This window comes from Capricornis sumatraensis, chromosome 3 (genome assembly GCF_032405125.1).
Source record: "Capricornis sumatraensis isolate serow.1 chromosome 3, serow.2, whole genome shotgun sequence".
Taxonomy (NCBI): Eukaryota; Metazoa; Chordata; class Mammalia; order Artiodactyla; family Bovidae; genus Capricornis; species Capricornis sumatraensis.
In genome coordinates, this window is record NC_091071.1 from 148,715,068 (window position 1) to 148,736,045 (window position 20,978).

The window sequence follows — 20,978 nt, forward strand, 5'->3', positions numbered from 1 at the left end:
AGAGAACACCATGTTTCTGCTCTCAAAGATCCTTAGAATTTGCCTGGAGTGGGGTAAGACATGTTTGCAGGACATTTTTCCAAAGAAGACATACATATGAATGCCCTGCAGACACATGAAAAGACGCTTGACATCACTAATCATCAAGGAAGTGCAAGTTAGAACCACATCTGTCAGAATAGCTATCATCAAAATGACAACAAATAACATGCTTCTGAGGATATGGAGAAAAGGGAAACCCAGTGCACTGTTGTTAGAATGTAAATTGGTGCAGCTACTATGGAAAACAGTATGGAAATTTCTCAAAAAATTAAATTTTTACCATACTGTCCAGCACTTCTGATTCCTAATATTTTCCCACAGAAAACATAAACACTAACTCAAAATAAGATATATGTATGCCTATGTTCTTTGCCACGTTATTTACTACAGCCAAGATATGGGAGCAACTTAAATGTCCATCAGTAAATGAATGAACAAAGATGTGATACACACACACACACACACACACAGAGTGGAGTATTACTCGGCTATAAAAAAATTAAATCTTGCCATTTGCAGCATGGATGAACCTAGAAGGTATATTGGGTGGGTTTTTCGGTTACATTTTATGGAAAAACCTGAACAAACTTACTGGCCAACCCAGTATTATTCCAGGTAAAATAAGTCAGACAGAGAAAGAGAAATACAGTATGATTTCACTTAGATGTGGAGTCTAAAAAACAAATGAGCACACAAAGCAGAAACAGACTCATAGACACAGAGAGCACACTGGGGTTGCAAGAGGGAAATAGAATAAGAGGATGAGTGTAACAGGTGAGAGTGACCAGAGGTAGAGACTTTTAGTTACAAAATAAGTCACAGGGATAAAACACTTCTCACGTTGCGAATATAGCCAGTCTGTCAGTTTAGTCACTCAGTTGTGTCTGACTCTTTGCAACCCCACGGACTGCAGCACACCAGGTTTCCCTGTCCATCACCAACTCCTGGAGCTTGTTCAAACTCATGTCCATTGAGTTGGTGTTGCCATCCAACCATCTCGTCCTCTGTCATCCCCTTCTCCTCCTGCCTTCAGTCTTTCCCAACATCAGGATCTTTTCCAGTGAGTCAGTTCCTTGCATCAGGTGGCCAAAGTATTGGAGCTTCAGCTTCAGCATCAGTTCTTCCAATGAATATTCAGGATTGATTTCCTTTAGGATTGACCACTTGGATTTCCTTGCAGTCCAAGGGACTCTCAAGAGTCTTCTCCAACACCACAGTTCAAAACCATCAATTCTCCAGTGCTCAGCTTTCTTTATGGTCCACCCCTCACATCCATACATGACTACTAGAATATAGTCAATCATATTGTAATAACTTTGTATGGTGACAGATGGTAACTAGATTTATTATGTTGGTGATTTTGTAATGTTCAGAAATAGTGAACCACTACAGTATACACCTGAAACTAATGAAATGTAGATCAATTCTACTTCAATTAAAAAAAGATATGCATGCAGGTCTATGTGATTAATGCCGTGAGATTTGTGAGAGGAAAGAACTCTGTCTGCCTTGAGAACTTGTAAAATAATCCACTCCCTCTGGTCCAATGACGTCTTCCTGTTAAGTTGGTATACTCCAATACAGGTTATGTTAAATCCTTATAAAGCTGATGTTTCATTACCAAAGGAATGTTTTTAATGTTTTTCTCCTTTGCCAGTCACTAGTTTTTTTAATGTCAACTCGAGGGTTTCCCTGGTGGCTCAGACAGTAAAGAGTCTTGCTGCAATGCAGGAGACCTGAGATCGATCCCTGAGTGGGGGCGATCCCCTAGAGAAGGAACTGGCACTGTAGTATTCTTGCCTAGAGAATTCCATGGACCGAGGTGCCTGATGGGCTACAGTTCATTGGATCTCAAAGAGTTAGACACAGCTGAGTGACTGACACTTCACTTTTTCCATAAATAGCCAATATTTTGAATTACCATATGGAAGGTGGGTTTTGTTTGACTGTGGTGCATTCCTCTAGAGCCCACTTTTGATAGATAACCCGTTGTCAGAAGTTCATCAATTGGTAGACCTCGGAAGTACCCAAGAGACCAGCTGTTCTAAACCGCTCTCTTTGCCAGTAAGAAAACAGGCTTAGGTTAAATGACTCACATAACTGGAGAGTGCTTTTGGCAGGGCCAGGACTGTCTATCCTGCCAATGTTGCTGTGAACATCTATGAATGGAAGGCATTTGTTTGGGAGACTAATGGAACTAATCACTGCTTCTTTTTGCTGCTTTGTCTGTCCTTGTCTTAGAGGCACAGCTGAGTGCTGTTGATGCTTTGATTGACTCCATGAGCTTGGTGCAGAAAGATGAAGAGGAGGGCACCATTGAAGACTTATTTCCAACCAGCAAAATCCCAAATCCTCAATTCCAGAGACTGTTTCAGGTGAGAGAGGAAAGATGAACCAATCATAGACTTTTTTTTTTTTTAGATGAAAGAGAGCAGAGTGAAAAGTTAGGGCAGTTGGCTGGTTCAAGTCAAATCAAGAGCTCAGTTGCTGTTTAATGAAAGTTTAACACCTTTCTCTTCCTACTGAAAAGTGATTAAAAAAATATTCTGAACTTTTAGAAAGAAGTAAAGTTCAGATGTTCTTGAATATTTTTTTCTGGGAGAAGTCTAGATTTTTGGTTTTGTGTCTTAAATAGGAGGGCAAAATAAAAAGCAGATTCTTTTATATATACATATAAATGTGTATATATATATATTTTAACAGTTTCCTCCTATGTTTTATGTGAATGAGACTTTTCCTTGTTTTTTAATATTCAAATAGTAGGGGAGTTTTTAGGGACTGTGTAGTATATAACCGTGATTTCCCTGATAGTTCAGGTGGTAAAGCGTCTGCCTACAATGCGGGAGACCAGGGTTCAATCCCTGGGTCAGGAAGATCTCCTGGAGAAGGAAATGGCAACCCACTCCAGTATTCTTGCCTGGAAAATCCCATGGATGGAGGAACCTGGTAGGCTACAGTCCACGGGGTCACAAAGACTCAGACATGACTGAGCAGAAGAAGTGTTAGAAGTCAGATAGAGAGGTTATAGTATGAACTTACTACATAGTCACTAAAGAAAAATTTTAATTTCTGAATCTTGGTCCAAAGGAATTAGAAGATGGAGATTGGATTAAAGGAAACTGGGAGCTTGATAAGGGAGCTGAGTTATACGATGGAGGGGAGGAATGGACCAGTGATGAAGGTTGGTCCCAGTCCTGGAATAACCTGGCGACAGCAGGACATAGGCATCTCTGAACCCCACAAAGGTGTAGAAAGTCACCAGCAGCTTCTCCCCGAAGGGAGTGGAGGGCCTACTCTTACGACAGGTGGAGAGAGGCAGGGAGGTGGGAGTGGAGTCTTCATATTGGGGCTCCATTGATTGCCCCTTTGACTCACTTCTCAAAGCATCCTTAACTGATTCAAGTCCATGTTAGGGCCTGTTATGATTTTATGGGGTCTTCTACTCAAAAGAAGCTGCCTAGTGTTTGGATACTAGGCGATTTCCTTTAAAAAAACTCTTTTGTTCTAAAATCAGTACTATGAAGCTTAACAGGTCAGGCTCTGACTCAGTAAGTACTTTTGTATTTTAAGTATAATCAAGTATAGATTACTTGTATAAATTCCTTTGCTGTCTTTGACAGGTGGACTTCAAGACCTGCTGCTTTTGACAAATGCCTGTTGCCACTTGACAGAGAAGGGAGAAATAGATTAGTTAGTATGGAAAGCTTGCAAAAACAGGTCACTGTGGTGAAAAATAGAAACTTCTAATACTTGGTAGATTTATCAAGGGTGGGTACTATTATCTTCAACAAATATTTGTTGGATCAGTTGAACAGATGCAAGCCATAAATGCAGGCATTGTTATCTTTTAAAGCTATAAGAACTGGCAACTTTGATTTTTACAACCTGCTAACTTTGTTTTCTTTTGTGGGGGTGAGTTTTTAATATGGCTTATCTGTATAAAGAAGTATCATTACTGGGGTATTTATAAATTGAATTCACTTTTTCTAAAACAAATATTGGGTACTCCTAGTGTATCATGTGCTGGAGATACTGGAAACTCACTACTTGAAAGGACTCCTCCAGAGGCGTGAAAGAGACTAGAGAGAAGAGAGGAATAGAGAGTAGAGGGGTAAAATTCCTCGGCTCAACAGTGGTGGGCTACAGAATGCTCTGGGAATAAGAGGAAGGAGAGACTCCAGCAAGCGAGTGAGTTAGGAAGATTTCATGGGGGAATAAAGCTGATGGGTGATGTGACGAGAGCATGCCAGGCAAAAGTAGTAGCACGTGGGAAAACGAGAACACAAGAAGTGTGATGCATTTAGGGACCCACAAAGAGCTGGCTGGGAAATAGGCTCTACGGGAGAACGATGGGAAAGGTGGCAGGTAGCAGGCAGGTCGTGAAGAACCAGTAGTTTGGGTTTCTGTCCCATAGACAGTGGGTAATCAGTAAAGGCTGTTGTCAGTAGGCAGGTGACGTGCATTTTAGAAAATAGGTCTGATGGTGGCACGGGAGATGGGCCACCAGTTAGGAGACCTGCAGTGGCCCCTAGGAAGACTGGAGTTACAGCAGTGACAGAGAGTAGAAAAGAGAAAATTTAGAAGCTAGAGTGGATAGAATTTAAGGGGTTGGGTGGTGGCTGATGAGAAATAGAAATTGAAGAAGACAGAATCCTGACTTGGACCACTGGAGGGGTGATGTCATCATGAATTAGGATAAGGAATATAGAACGAACAGATAGCTAAGGTAGTACATGTACTCTTGCAGGTGTTCAATTTGAGTTACCTGTCAGCTATTCCAGTACAGACACTCAGGGGGAAGTTGGAGATAGGGGTGCGAAGCCCAGGAGAGCCTTCAGGACTGAATGTCTATACATTTGAGAGCCCTCCTCATTGAGACAGAAGCAGAAGTGAATGAGGTCACTTGGGAGAATGCTGAGTGACGAGGGCAGAGAATGAAGTCCTGAACACCAGTATGACTGGACCACTGGGGAGAGACAGGAAGGCTGCTAATCAGTGCTCCTACTCCCCCCGCCTGCCGCCCCCCACAAGCTCAGAGAGGCAGAAAAAACTAGAAGGGTGTTGGAGTCAGACGTTGCACAGTGGTGAAGAGAGCTGAGCCAGGCAAAGGGCCTCTGGGGTTTGTAGTGATGTCTGATGACTTCAAGCACCCGGTGGCAGTGGAGTGATGGGGCAGGAGCCAGGTTACAGAGCCTGGAGGAGAAAGCCACACTCATGAAGGGGAAGAGAGAGAGGAACCAGGAAGTTACAGGAAGAGGTAGGGCCCAGGAGGACTTTTCTCTTTTTTTCTTTTTTTTTCTTTTAAAATGTCTTATAACTAAGGGTGAATGAGCTGGGAGTAGAGGGCAGAAGGGAGGAGAGGTTAGTAATCAACTGGTTGGCAGGAGGAGTTAATTTAATTCTAACTTTAGAAAGAAATGCTGAAAAATACCCTTTGCCAAGTGTACAGTTACTACTGCCTTTTAAATAATTGATACTTGGTTGCTAAAATCAACATATTAGTAACTTACGATCTAGCCATGTGGCCTGAAGGTGTTTTTTTTTGCTGCTGCTGCTGCTAAGTCGCTTCAGTCGTGTCCGACTCTGTGCGACCTCAGAGACGGCAGCCCACCAGGCTCCGCCGTCCCTGGAATTCTCCAGGCAAGAACACTGGAGTCGGTTGCCATTTCCTTCTCCAATGCATGAAAGTGAAAAGTGAAAGGGAAGTCGCTCAGTCGTGTCTGACTCTCTGCGACCCCATGGACTGCAGCCTACCAGGCTCCTCCATCCATGGGATTTTCCAGGCAAGAGTACTGGAGTGGGGTGCCATTGCCTAGTCTTTTTCAAATTGTAAAAATCACATAAAGGAAAATAGTTGCTTAAAGGAGAAATTAAGTAGACTGAGGACTGAGATCTCAGCGTCTTGGCTACTGAAAAGTGTCACTTTCTCATAACCTGTTTTGTTTTGTTTTGTTTTAATAAATTGAGATTTTTTTAATTGAATTTTTACCCTACTGAGCCTTATTTAAAATGTGACCTTTGAGAAAACATGAGTTTGATGGTTTTGAACATCACTTGTGGGTTCCTTATTACTGACTTAAGGATAATGATACTATTTGAAAGAATTGCCTAGAATTCACAGTTCTTTCCCCAAAAATGTCATAGCTAGAATCTCCCAGAGTATTTGAGAGGTAGTGTGCTGTGTTCACAGTTCTTTCCCAAAAAATATCACAGCTAGAATCTCCCAGAGTATTTGAGAGATAGTGTGCTGTGTTGGGTGTTGGATTTCTGCTTACTTCTTTAGGGCTTTCTAAATTGTTTTAGGTATTTTAATGACTGACCTGAGGGAGAGCGTGGTGAATTGTAAATTATTCATGAGAAGGTCAGGGTAGATTCACAGAGTTTGAGATCTTTTTTGGTTTCCCCTTTTGCTGTGCATTAAACAGGCCCAATGTCATTGAAGTACCAGGGAAAGTAATCAGGAAAAAGGAATCAGGACTCTGAAACAATGAACTTAATAGGAGAAGGAAGGCTTAGGGTTGGTCTATTGAAATCAGGGAGCAGTACATGAAATTTCCAGAGGAAATTGGTATTTAATTCCTACCTTGGGGTTTTCTTAATTTGTAGAATATTGACTCTGATGATATTTACTACTTAAGCCCAAGTATCTATTTTTTTAGAACTAAGAAGTCTAGCTTCCATTTTCGACAGGGTAGGAAAAACAATACATATATACTTTGTGGTATGAAACAGTAATTTTAAAATTGTAGGAGCTATTCAGTTCCCTGTTTTTTTTTCTTCACAGTTACTAACATATAAATTGTTTTTTAAAATGTGGGAATAGGAGTTTTGTTCTCCAGCCTAATTTTGTAATTATCCTTTAGCAAGGGGATAAAACATCACTATATTCATAAGTTTCACTTTTTCTCTTTTTTTTCCTAAATGGTTACTTCATTCTTTGATGCCATTCCTGTGTTCCTTTTAGAGTATTTACTTTTCTGGGCAGATAACAGTACTTTGCCAAGGCCTGGCTTCCTAGTCTGAGAGCAGTTATCAGTGATTGAATGGAAGTGGCCTGCTGTCTGGGTTTCCACTTGTGTGAGCAGTGGAGAACCTGTCCTGGCCTTGATCTTGGCCCTACTCCTGGCTTCCTAGTCTGAGAGCAGTTATCAGTGATTGAATGGAAGTGGCCTGCTGTCTGGGTTTCCACTTGTCTGAGCAATGGAGAACCTGTCCTGGCCTTGACCTTGGCCTTGACCTTGGCCCCACTGCTGGTGCAGCTTCCTGAAACCTCTGTCAACACCTGGAGTTCTGAAGAAGAGCACCGTGTTCACTCAGCCAGTATCTGTTAGGTGCTTATCATGTTGGGGTGCCATTTTAAGCACTTGGGATTCAGCAGTAAATAAAGCCAGCAGTGTTTCTACTTTCAGGGGGAAAGTGGAGGTAATAAGTAAACTAAAAGGTTGATTAAGTAATTTTAGATAATGATAAATACTGTACAAAATATAAGATCAGGTTCACAATAGAGAATGACTAGGTGGTAAAATGAGGGTAAAGTTCTCTTTCATATAGTGTCAGGGGAAGCCTGTCAGAAGAGGTGATAAGTGAGCAAAGAACAGAATGATTTTAAAAGGGCCAGCTCCATTGAGATCTAAGGGAAGGCAGAAGAGGCCGAGGGAGCCTTACGCATGGGACCTAAAGTCTGGAGAGAGCTGGTCTTTGCGTGGAGGAGGAGGAGCCCAGGCTAGTTGGGTTGTGGTGAGTAAGGAGGAGAGAGGCAGTCAGCGGCTCTGTTATGGTTAGCTCCAGGCAGGAGAGCCATGAGGGTGGACATGGGGAGACCAGTTAGAAAGGGGCTGTGGTAGCCCATGGGAGGGGTGCAGGTGCCCAGACAAGAGTGCTGTGGTAGAGATGGATGGAAGTGAGAGGATGACTTGGGGAGGTTTGAGAGAGACCTCTGGTGTCATCTCTTGCACAGTATTCCTGGGACTCACTGAGCACCTACCCTTTAGCACCTGATTCATCCAGCTTGTGTTGTTTTCTAAGATGGTACAAGGGAGAAAGCACAGCATGCTGAAGGGAGGTAAAAGGATTATAGCTGAAAGGTTATACTCCCAAATTATCAGAGGCTGAGGAAACCCCATATATCCTCCAGGAAGCCAGAGCAGCGGACTCTTTTTGTGGGATGAGGCTCTTTTCCAGGAGGGCGTCAGCTGACGGTGCTGCTAGGCTGGGATCTGTTTTATGGTTGCTTTTAGACATTACCAGTGTCCTGCTAACCAGGGCGGTTCTGGATCCGCTTGCTTTGCTGTCTTTCACTAGTGGTAGGAATCTTGTAGCCCTCCCAAGCTACAGATGGAGGATCACTGGTCAGCTGTGTGTGGTGACCACGTCTCCGTTTCACAGTCCTTACTCCTCTTCCACAGTGTCTGCTGCACAGAGCTCTCCATCCCCAGGAGCCTCTGCCCCCCATTCAGCAACACATTTTGAGTATGCTGGATCCCCCCACCGAGGTGACAGCTAAGTGTCAGGTTCCTGTCTCCAAAATAAAGACCCTCTTCCCTCTGACGGAAGTCATCAAGAAAAAGAACCAAGTGACTGGTCAGGACGTTTTCCAAGATAAGTAAGTACTCAATGGAGTTGTGTGTGAGGTTGGAGCCCAGAAGACTGGTGGTGGTCTTAGAGGGGCTGTCATTAAGGATTGCAACCTGGGTTTGTAGAATCACAAAAGTGGGAGAAAGAAAACTCTTGCTTTTTGAGCCTTGCATTGGAAATCCAGTGTGGATATGTTTTATCCTGCTTGTGCATCTAGAAATTAGAGCTACCTTTGGGGTTGTTGACTTTTTGATCCGCGTCAGATTCTTAGTGAATTATGTATATATATATATATAGGAAGATAAACGATCTTTGAATATCTGCAACTAAATTTTACCATTTTTAAAGTAAGGTACTGGGGATGAGAGGAGAGGGGTGAAAATCATCAAGTTTCTTATTTTGGAGGTAGGCTCTCAGGAGAATATCAGTGAGATTTTTGGAAGGAAAATTGGGAGGAGAATGAGAAACCTGGCCGTCTGCAGCTGTACTGTTACTGTGTTGATGTGCTTGGTTATACCATTAGTGAGGTAGTTACAGTTTAAGGATTGTAAAATGGTTTTCATGCCCTTACATCAAGCTTTCGGGTAGCTATTGTTTTTTCCCACACATCAGAGTCTGTTTAGAATTATATCAGTTTCCATTCAAAGCAGAACACAAATAAACCTTAGGCTGTTCTTATCCAGAGTTATTTGGGTGTATGACATTGAGAGTCCCTTGGACTTCAGGGAGATCAGCCCTGGGTGTTGTTTGGAAGAAATGATGCTAAAGCTGAAACTCCAATACTTTGGCCACCTCATGCGAATAGTTGACTCATTGGAAAAGACTCTGATGCTGGGAGGGATTGGGGGCAGGAGGAGAAGGGGGCGACAGAGGATGAGATGGCTGGATGGCATCACTGACTCGATGGACATGAGTCTGAGTGAACTCCGGGAGTTGGTGATGGACAGGGAGGTCTGGCGTGCTGCGATTCATGGGGTTGCAGAGTCAGACAGGACTGAACCACTGAACTGAACTGATGACATTGATTTCACCAGGTTTTGGTCTGATTATTGGTAACTTTTCCCCCCAGATCAAAATGATCTACTCATTTTTGTAGGTTGTATGCTGAGATCACAATTATTTTTTAGATCACAATTTTTTTTTCCTTTTTTGATTTCCTTCCCACAGCTGTGTCATTACTGACAAAATAAAGTTTTCATTTGTCAGTACCTGATTGGAACAGTATTGAGTAATTTCCAGAAATCTTCACAGGGTTCTGTAAAGTGTTAATTCAGTGAATTATCTTCCAAGTTAAAAAGACATCTTTGCATTTTCTGTGGCTTTTTAGAGGCTACTACCTCAAGCTTTGTCAGAATTGGGGGAAAAAAAAATCCTAGGGTTTAAAGATTCTATCGTGTGCATTTCTAACACATCTGGAGAATTTTGTGTTTCTCTTTAGTCTGTTGTGCCTTTTTCTACATCAGAAGACTGTCGCTAAAAACCCTCTTTCCCTCTGCTACCTTCAGCTACCTCTGGATTCCTCATGTCTCAGAATAGTCAATAAAACTCTGAGTCCTTTTCTTCCCACGACAGCGTTGCTGTCGTCTCCCAACAGTCATATGGCTATTCTCTCTCTGTTGTAAAGCTCTCTTTCATGATCTTGATTACCTTCGTGTGTTGTGGGAAAGAAATGGGCCATTTCCCACTCCTCCTGTTGATTAAAATGTAAATTAGCTGGTTAAAAAAAAAAAAAAGAACATACCACTGAGACCCAGAGCCTGAAGACTGTTGTTCTGTGATTTGATCCCTGCTTGTTCTTTGCTCCCATGAAGGTTCGGTGTGCCACCCAGCCAAGTGAGCTGCCTGGGACCAGAGAATAATCTTGCTCACACACACCTACTCACACTCCACGGCTCTAGTCTTCCTTCTCAGAAATCTTAGTTTTTAAGAACTGCATAAACGACACATGTAACAAGTATTTATCGAGCACCTCGTATATTCAGGAATGACTCAGTCCCTTCTGCAAGGTTCTAGAGACTCTCAGTTTTTATCATTAAACCCCAATCAGCTTTAGAGGTGGTCTCCCTAAGGGAAAGAGAGATTGCTTACAAAAAGCTATAATTTTTTGTATATTCAACGTCCCTGTACCCAGGGTACATATTTCCATGATGATGATGGTGATTTCAAAGAGAAAATAGAAGCCCATAATAGGTCAGAATGCCTCGGTTTTCCAGCCCATCTTACCGAAAAACATACCTATCTGCCTTCACTTCCTTTCTTCCTGTCTCAGTGGAGGAGGGTACCACATCCTGTCCCAAGTTAATCCTTTCACTTGTGTCCTAGGATGCCGTCTTCCATCCTATCTGGTACCTTTCCGTCCACTAATAATTGCTTCCTTCCTTCCTTCCTTCTGTAATTTTCAGCTTCTCCCTCTGTACCAACCCCCTTCCCTCCACACATTAACATTTTATTTCTTTCCTCTAAAAGAAAATGAAATAATCCTCTCAGTTTCCTCCCTCTAATTACTACCTGTTATCATCTTCTTTCCTTCCACAGCCAGGCTTATTAGAACAGCCCACACTGCTGCTGTTCTCATCACTTGTTGGCCCAGGCTTATGCCTCCACCACATCCCTGCACCTGGCCTCCTGAAAGACACTCGCTGCCAGGTTTACTTAAGCTTGGCAGTCCTTTTCTTACTTGACCTCTTTGTAACACTTGACATTGTCAGTTATTCTTTCCCTCTTGAAATTCATATATCTTCCTTAACTTCAGCTTCTCCAGACTTTTCTTCTGAACCTTTGACAGCTCCCTCTCAGATTCCTCTGGGGCGGCTTTTCTTTCCCCATGAGTCTTTCAGGTTGATATTTCGTAGGTCTCTTTCTCTGAAAGGGCTGACATTTATTGGATACAGGTATGTTATGGGAGCTTTACGTGTATTATCTGTTTGGATCCTCCTGGCCGCCCTATGAAGTAGGTTCTTTTATTTACTCCATCTTAAAGCTGAGGACCCTGAAGCTTAGAGAAGATAAGAAACTTGCTTCGGATCACAGCTGGTTTAGTGTTAGAGTGAGGATTTAAACGTGGTAGTTCGACCCCAGAGCATACACTCTCAAGGATTATACTGTGTTGCACATCCTAAGACCTTAATTATTTCACATATGGGTCTTCAAAAATAACTGAACACCTGTCTATCCTAAAATATTTCCATCTTATCCACTGGATCTTAACTGTCTGCAAATAACTCAAGGTCAATATGTCCAGAAATTACTTTATCACCTTCTTTCTCTTCCCACACTCCTTTCAGCCCCCCTCTTCATGTTATTATTTTCAGTTTTTTAGTGAATGGCACCTAATTTCTTCTAGGGAGTCATCCCTTTTCTTCACTTTCCACATCTAATTGGTTTACCAGGTTGTATTAGATTTACCTCAAGTTCACTCCTTTCACTTCAGGTTAGTATAGTGGCTAATAGCATTGATTTTAGAGTCAGATAGATCTGGATCAAAACTCAAGCATTTCTTTTTAATAGTGGTCAAAATCAGCAAGTTGCTCTATGCCAAGCTGTGATAACAAATACCTGCCTTTTAGGAGAGTAGTTAAAAGTTAGCTGTGGACCCCTTACTGTGTGCTTAAGACAAGGTCAGGCCCTTTTGACTCTTGATTTTGCTCATTTGTAAGAGGACAGTTTATAATAGCTAGCTCAAACGCTTGGCATCATGATTGATGGTGAGCGTTTGTTTTTAAAAAAGGTTAGTTCTTACTAGCATTGCCCGCTGCCATTGCTATTATGTAGGCTTCACTTTAGCCTGCTTTACTGATATAACCCCCTTGGCCAATTTCCCTCATTCCAGGCTTCCCCTTCCAGTTCATTCTGCAATCTGCTATCTGAGTGATTTTTTAGAAAACAAATCTGATCATATCACTCCCTTGCTTAAAATTCTCTAATGCAGTGATTCTTCATCAGTGTGTGTTTGTGTGTGATGGACCCTTTTATCTTCTAATAAAAACTATGAACCATCTCCCCAGGAAAATGCCCCAACATAATAAATTTTGCATATAATTTTGGGTGGTCACAAATTCCTCGATGTCCTTCTTGGATACTTGATTAAAAACCTTTGCTCTCCTGGCTTTCCATTACCTTCAGCTTCAGATCAAATTCTGTTACACAAATGAGAAAACCCAGATACACAGAAGGAGAAGAAGTATCTTACTAACTGAAGAACCACTTTCTGTCCTCAAAGTTTTTATGCCTACAGTTTAGATATTTTCTATTTTTATCTCTCACTACTTCCCAGCTTGTGCCTCATGCCCCAGCCCAATACAGCCTCTCGCTGTTCTCTCAAAGAGATGCACTGCTTACCACAATATTTTGTTAATTGCCTGTTTATATATTATCTTTCTTATTTGATTGAACTTCTTGAAGGTGGTGATTATGTGTTCTCGTGCTGATACTCAGGCGTGTCTGACCCTCTATGATGTCAAGGACTGTAGCCCACCAGGCTCCTCTGTCCATGAGACTTTCCAGGCAAGAATAGAGTGGGTTGCCATTTCCTTCTCCAACCTTATAGATGATAAGAGTCTATATACATAAAATTTGCTAATCTGCTGCAGAATACTGGGATAGGACAGATAATTTGCAGCTGTCTACTTCCTAGTTTTCTATATAAAATAAAGATTGCTAATGGTTACAAATTTTAGAACCTAGAGCCTAAGAGTAAATGAACTAAGGTATATGTACTTGTAAATGAACTACAAGGTAAATACTGATATATGAAAGAAAATGAGAAAAGGAGAGAAAGCAACAAACTGTCTACGGCCCCAGCATCCAGACGCAGCAGCTGTTAACGCTTGTGTGTCTGCCGTGACCTTGCCTGGATGATGTGTACTTTCCAGGGCTCAGTTCGTTCTTAGATAACTTGGGGATGAGAGTCATTGCACTTTCCCACTTCAGATAGACATTACGGGTTTAATATTTGTAAATTTCTCATTAATCCTGTTAAGTGATTCAATCTTGAGATTATTAAATGTGTTTTTACTGCTTCCTGCTCTCTTCCGGACTGGCCTTTATCTGCCCAGTTCTGGAGGATCGGTATGTATGTTTTCTATTTCTTCCTTCCCTAGAATCTTATTTGGGAGGGTTGGAGAAATTCTTCCATGTGATGTGACCTTGTGTTCTCACAGAACTTAGCTCTGTATGTTTAACGCTCTTTAATGCTACTGTATAAATTAATTTGTACTTTTGGAAGAGAAAATGTGAATAGTCGATGTATGCATGGTATTTTTCATCTTGGTGTTTTCCTGAGGAACAAACTGAAGGTCAGAGAGGACAGTCACTTACTAGACTCTAAACATACAAAAATTAATACAGAGTCAGTACCTTCAAGAAGGTATAAAACTCCAGGGCTAGCCAGTAGCAAAAACTGAGACTAGAGTCTGGATGTTTTTAATCTGTAGATTTTCCCTGAACCCTGTTATCTTTCTCTTGGGAAGAGCTGGCAAAGATTAACTAAAGTGGCTGTGACTTTTTTTTTTTTTTTAAAGAACTCAAATTCTGATAGAATTTCATGCTTCCTCAGGTTTGTGCATTTTCCCTTGTTTTCGTCAGCAGGGTTTTGTGTGTTTGTTTATTCTGCTTGAAGGAAAGAGCTCTGAATGACTCACCCCTTATCTTTTCTTCACTTCTCAAAGGGAAGAAGGCAAGTGGTAAATGGGAAAGATGTCAACTAGTAAAACTTTTAATTCGTGTTTATAAGACTGTAATGATGACTTTAGTTCTTTCATCGGGCTGGAAGAGGGGATTCATTATTGAAATATTATTGAATAAGCTAACTTCTGTCATATTTTTCTTTGCTTTACTTTTAAGATAACCTCTTCAAGCCTTACTGTCTGAAAGTTGGGCTTTTGAATAAAAACATCCCATTTAGAATCGTAGTTCTTGGTTACTATTTTCCCTTCTCATTCAGCCATTTCTTGGCAGCTTCTCTTCCCCCAGATTGACTATTTGTCTGGGAGAAAAATCTTCATGTCTGTCTGTTCTGTAGCTTAAGTAAGATTACGGGCAGAGTCTTTGGATCTTTCTTCTCCTTTGCAATTAACCTGACCTCCTCTTGACTTTAAGGCAGACTGTTAAAGCCAGCCTGTTACTTGAGGCAAGATGTTTGATACACTTCTTTGGAGTCATCGTTCCCTTATCACACAGATGCTTTTGCACTCTCTTAGCATATTACACAAAACACAATTAGGTTTATAAAGGAACACATTAAAAGTATTCTTTTGAAAGTGGTTTTTTATAGTTTAAGATATCTTTAAGACCATGCTCTTGCATATTTAATTAAGGATTGTCTATTAAGTTTTGACAGCTGTAAGTAGGAGCTTATAAAACTCTCACATACATGATGAAGAAGATAGATTATTAGACACAAAGGTCTTCTGTATATCTGGAAAACTAATATTACTAGCTATCAATTCTCAGGTAGAAACCAGCAAATAACAGCCAAAGGGTAAATGGGTTTCGTGCTGAAATGTGAGGTTTTCGTTACCTGTGCTTGCAGTTTCATCTTTCGAAAGGGCTTTGTGATGCGACTGCTAATTAAAGCCCAGGCTCCACTGTAGTTGGTTGGTCTGTCAGGAGCTTGGAGGCTGGGAAGGGGAGGCAGCTGCTTGTAAAGGAAGACTAAGTGTGGCTACTTGTTTTTGATTCTTTAAAAATAAATTGATACTTTTCACATCAGCAGTTCTGGGTTTTGTATTCGTTCTATTTTAAGGGGAGGAAAAAGCCATTTACTTCTTTTCCAGTCATGAAGAGGGACCCACCTGTAAAAGACTGAAGACGGAGGAGGAGGAAGCCCACTTCAGTGTCTCCAGTCTGGCCGAAGGCACTGTCACCTGTGTGAGCAGAACTTCCCTGCTGTGCTCCCCTCTTTTGGGAAAGTTGGGACTTGGGGAGTTGGCATCAATTTCTGCTAGTCCTTTAATGTAGCACTTTCTCTGGTCCTTTCAGTGTATAAGCCATGTTTGTCCATCCCACACTTCTTCCTTTCTTCTTTTAATTATTGTCAGTGAATCACCTATAGGATAATTTATATGATATGTAGTATCAATACATAGAGCACTGTATACAGCATGACACATCACTTAGGTAAAGTTTTTCTGGTGACTTCATTTTGCAGCTTTCTGTTTAGTCACAATGGTAGGATAAGTGGGGGCTTAGTGATAGGAGTCTTATCTCCAAGTATATTAGCTTTAAGAGTATAAGTCTCATTTCCTTTCTGATGTACAACTCACTAGTTTAGGATTTCTCCAAACCATGTATCCTTTGACACTTGAGATCTTTAACGGAATGGTTTTTGGAACGTGAACATACTGCCTTATGTTAAGTGACCTTTTTTTGAATCAGTGAATCTTATGTTCTTTACTACTAGCCAAATAGACTAGAAAGGGTAGCTAGTATTAGGGCATGCCTTTTCCCCTCCTGAAAAAGCAATGCTCCAGAAAAACTGAATGTCTAAAAAATTATTTGGATTTTAGTACAATATCTTTATAGTAAAGGGGAAAAAAAAATCATGACCTTTTTTATTCTCAGAGCTTTTCTGATGCTATACTAGAGCAGACTGGAAATCCGAGTACTTTTGTACCAGCATTTACCAGCCTTTATAGGACCCCATTGTCTTCTCCCCCTTGAGCTCAAACTTAGCCCCTATTAATTAAGGTTGAGATCAGAAGTTGAGAGACACAGGCATGATCAGAAAGTGCCATACAGCATGGCAGAGACTTTTGTCTTTGAAACTCTCCCACCTAGCACTGATGTGTTTTTATTTGGGGGCCATGTTTATTTTGGGCATGTTTGAATAGTCTACCAAGATTTCAGTGCCACAGGTTTGATCAGCAGCAGTCCCCAGAAAGGACAGTTCAGTGAATCAGGGCATCAGGGTATCAGTTCCTGTGTCATCTTAGTGGGACAAAGATACTCTGAACTGACCCGGCACCGCAGCATCCTCCCCTTCCTAATTGGTTGGGTGTCAGGATGGACAGGTAGTCTGCCTAGTACGCTAGGCTGCCTGGTGCCTCTGGCGTCAGACTTCTGACCCCTCTGGAATGAAGTCACTTTGCATGAGGAGAGGTGAGTGGAAGTACAGACAGACGGCAGCCCTTTGAACACAGAAATCTGCTAGTTTTTAACAAACCATGGAAATGAAAATGAACAGGAAGGGCCTCACTTTGTCTTTGCCTGTTTTATAAGAACACACTACATTAAGTTGTCTTGTCTTGCCTGGGGTACTTCCAAAAAGAGAAGTGATCTGCAGGTTTACTGTCTGTGGGTGTGTTCTAGGTTGGAAGCGTGAATCCTGCTGAGAACTTCCGTGTTCTAGTGAGGCAGAAGAAGGCCAGCTTTGAGGAAGGTAAGAGATACAACGTGGGCTTTGCACTTAAGGAAAGTTGTTTAGTTAGGTTAATGTGATTTAAGTCTAGACTAATAATTGTCACCTTTTGTTACACTGTTTTATAGAACAATTTTCTTTCCTGGTAGATCTTTGTGACTGTCCCTTGTTGGTGAGCTCACCGAGGCCACAATATGAGCACGGAAAGGTAGATTTAGCACTTGTCTTTTAAACAAAGAGGAGCCAATTCGTAGGTCTCCCTGTTAAGAAAACAGTGAGCTGGAATCCTGGAGCTTGTAGTTCCACTTCACTGAAGTTCTCTGGGAATAAAACATCTTTGTGTCATATCCTCCCATTTTCTGAGACATAATTCTTCTTTGCTCCTAAGAGTCTGAGCCCTTGACAGTAATCTCAGAAAGACCTTACTCCTGCCCTTAGATTTGATCCTTCTGAAATTGATTACATCCTCACATTTTTCTTATCAGATGAAACCTAGAATTCCATTTAGTCCTGAGCTGATACCAAAGCAACTTGAAGGGATGGATAGAGGGTCTTGGACTGACATTCACTCACTTGACTGCATTCCGGTTCCTGTTCATTTGCCTTTAACAAGTTGCCACTGGCAGTTGTAATCCTTCAGCCTTGTTTATATAACAATGTTGTGTTCATTATTGCTACCCAGGGTCAGGGCCTGTGAGCTGAATAGAGGCTTGAGGTAGAGACTGAATCTGTGTTCCTCCGGGGCACAAGTGCTTACCAAAGAATTTCCCCAATAAAAGTCATTTTTTCAGAAAATCCTGGTACCAGTTTTGAAGCTCTGATATTTTCTGTGCTTGCTCACATGACTGCAGTATTGCTCTGTAGGGTAATTGAGACAAAAAGTGAGGTTAGGGGCCAGTGGTGGGGTTCAGAGAAGAGGGGAGCTGCTGGCACCATAGAAGCGGAAAAATTGAAGCTATGGCAGGAGAGGAGGGAATGAGGAGAAACAGGTAAGAGGAGAGGAAGTGAACTAATTTGCATAAGGGTGCCGTGTTCTACAGTATATTCTCAGCTCATGACTTAGGATTTTCTTCAGTGTTGGTAAAACTCTGGGATGCTTGGCTTGAGTGCTCTGCCTGGGGGAGTTAGTAAGGAGGCAGAGTTTTGGGTCTGAAGTTAAGTTCAGGCAGAGCAGAGAAAGCTCCTGAGAACACCAGATGCCAGAGTCTAAGGACGTCTTGCTGTGATTCACGGGGTCTCAGAGAGTCGGATACGACTGAGCGACTGAACTAAACTGAAAGAGGTCTTGAGACAGTAAATTCTTGAGAATTTGCTTATATCTTAGGAAAACACTGTTTATCCTAAGCTAATTGGGGATTAAAGCAGTCTTGTGAAAATAACAGGGGCAAGTAACCCCTCAGTGGCATGTAGATGGGAATGTGTGCCTGCTCAGTCATGTCTGACTCTTTGTGACCCTATGGACTGTAGCCCGCCAGGCTCCTCTCTCCATGGGATTTCCCAGGCAAGACTGCTAGAGTGGGCTGTCATGTCCCCCTCTAGGGGATCTTCCTGATCCAGGGATCAAAACCTGTGTCTCCTGCATTGGCAGGCAGATTCTTTACCACTGAGCCACCTGGGAAGCACATAGATCACAGTGGGTATTATCATTATTCCCATTTTACAGGAGGAGAATCTGTAAAACTGGAAGAAATGAACTTCCCCCCAAAATCACATAGGGATTCAAATCCATGTCTCCTTCAAATACTGGATTTTTCTACTTAGCAGTACTATTTCTTCTGATTGCTAATGCTTTCCTTTCCTATGGTGTTTGTTTGTTCAAACGTTACAAGGTCAAGCATCTCAAACCTGTGCCCGTAGCTAGGATTTTGGCCAGTAGGCTGTTCTTTCCTGTTGAAGGTGATTGAGTCCTGGCACACTGCAGCGTTGTGATGGTGGATGTCCCTCTGGACCTCATTCCGGAACTTGGTCGGTCAGAGATGTCCAGTGACCTCACAAAAGCAGGCTTTCTGCCAAGCTGCGAAAGAATGGGACCGCCCACTTGTTAGCAGTTAGTTCTGTCTCATGGTCCTCATTTGGCTTCCCTTTCTGGCTTCAAGCTTCAGAAATTTTGTGTCCTCGTTCCTTTTCTACCTTCCGTGTTCTTCTACTTGAACATCTCTTGGTGAGCCAAGACTCACCTTGTAAGCCTGAAGAACTCTCCCAAACTTAAAGCTACCTCCCTGGTTTTGATCTTCTAGAGATCTCTGCCTTGGCCAGGGGAGGCAGAAGTCCTTCTCTCCTCTCCTGTATATCTATTTTTTTAATGGAGTGGCCAAAAATGTGATTAATAATGGGTAGTTTTACCCTTTGTTAGAACTTGGCCCTTTCACTTCTGTTATAAACTAAAGCACGGGTGCAATTCCTTTGTCCTGAACCAACAGCAGAGTCATCCAAAACTCTCAGCTCATATGGCGTTTTGTGATCCTGTCCCCTTGACGTGAGCCGTCAGCAGCACACATTTTCTTTTCTGGTTTTTAGTGTAAGCGATGTTTCTTGTCCTAAGCTTACTGGCGGAGAGCAAGTTAACACTGAACCCCAGGAACGTGTTCATTCTGGCTGTTGGGGCTTCTGTAAGATGTCTTTAATTCTTATGTGCCCTTCTCTTTCTGGTCCAACTCTCCTCCTTCCTTGCTAGCCACCTGCCATTCTGTTGCTACAGTTTCACAATAGAAAATTCTTGACCACAGCTCTGTATAAAATAGTTATCTCTCAGTTGTGAAGATGCGTGTTTCCCTTGCACAGTATTCATAAGCCCGTCAGTTCCATCATGTGTGATGTCTGTTATATGCAGTTGTGAGTTATTGAGAGAACCTGAGTCCACAGTTCTCAGAGACCCCTGAGTCGTGACAAGGTAGCGGAGCTCTGTTCCACCAAATTGAATTCACAGGAGCATGACTCGTTAAAAAACAAACCTGTCAAGAAAAGGCATCCTAAGTTGGAGTGGTAAGGACTCCTACTTGGGGTCTGATATCTAACATTAGGTTTATTTGCCGTGAGTGTAACATACGCAGCCATTTGGAAGATGATGATCACTCAGTTCTGTGGCCATTGAGGTCTTTCATGCTTCTCGCATCTTTTTCCCTCACTTTGTTTGGCTCCTGTCTCATCCTCTACTCTGCCATCTTCATTCTCCAACCTCTTAGTCTCAGATATCAAACAACATCCTTCCAATTTTAAAGGACATTTCTTAAAATTTACTTCTGTAGGATTGCCCAAAACTAGGCAGAATGTTATTAACGCAACTAGTAATGAAATTATATTATTCAGCAAAGTCAAATAAATAATTTCTTTCTACTCTGTGAGTAGAGCACTGACTCATATAATTTTCTACCATGAATCAAGTCTAACCTCTGGGTTCTCAATCCAAGTTTCTTAAGGGATCTGGGAAAAAAATTCCCATATGTGTATGTTTTATGTATTTTCTTTTGTTAATGGTTTTTTAATCTTTGCTGTGAATTATATAACCTACCATACCCCTTTGTAGACAAACATAAGAAAATAAAAAATATGGCCTTTATCTGTTTTGCACAGAGCAAATAACAGAGAAAATTAGCTTCTGTTAAATACCTTAAACATCTTGAAAAAAGGATACTAAATACAAACAGAACTAAAATTTTTAGTATTGTTAACCCTATAAAAGTTTTTTTTTAACAATTTGACATACTTTTATTAGTTTTTCCCAAAACAACAGTGATCCATCTGAACATGAGAGAGAAAATACATGATTACAGATTCCAGAGATTTAGTCTATACTTTTATATTTTTATTAAATATTTTACTGTCCTTCATTGACTTTCTTTTTGACCTGTTTTAAATTGTTAAACTCTAAAACTTGATGATCCATGCTTATTTTATACCTCACTTATCAATGTGAATTTTAAGTTTGTTTGGAATTGTAAAGGACCCCTACTAGAAGGATATGCTATTATTTGATGTGATAATTGTGCATCAGTGACCATGCGAAGAG

General features: G+C 41.5%; 1 protein-coding gene across 4 annotated transcripts in view; it reads left to right on the forward strand.

Annotated features, from left to right (window-relative positions):
- Nucleotides 1–20,978, forward strand: part of XRCC5 (X-ray repair cross complementing 5) — an 86,168-nt gene that overhangs the window by 32,927 nt on the left and 32,263 nt on the right. For all 4 annotated transcript variants that reach the window (XR_011144673.1, XM_068968295.1, XM_068968294.1 and 1 more), the window contains exons 13-16: nucleotides 2,284–2,417; nucleotides 8,448–8,644; nucleotides 15,390–15,483; nucleotides 16,924–16,993. Coding sequence is in view for 3 of the 4 variants with exons in the window: in XM_068968295.1 (XP_068824396.1) it covers nucleotides 2,284–2,417; nucleotides 8,448–8,644; nucleotides 15,390–15,483; nucleotides 16,924–16,993 (495 nt within the window). In the remaining variant the exon portion in view is untranslated. The remainder of the gene's footprint in view (nucleotides 1–2,283; nucleotides 2,418–8,447; nucleotides 8,645–15,389; nucleotides 15,484–16,923; nucleotides 16,994–20,978) is intronic.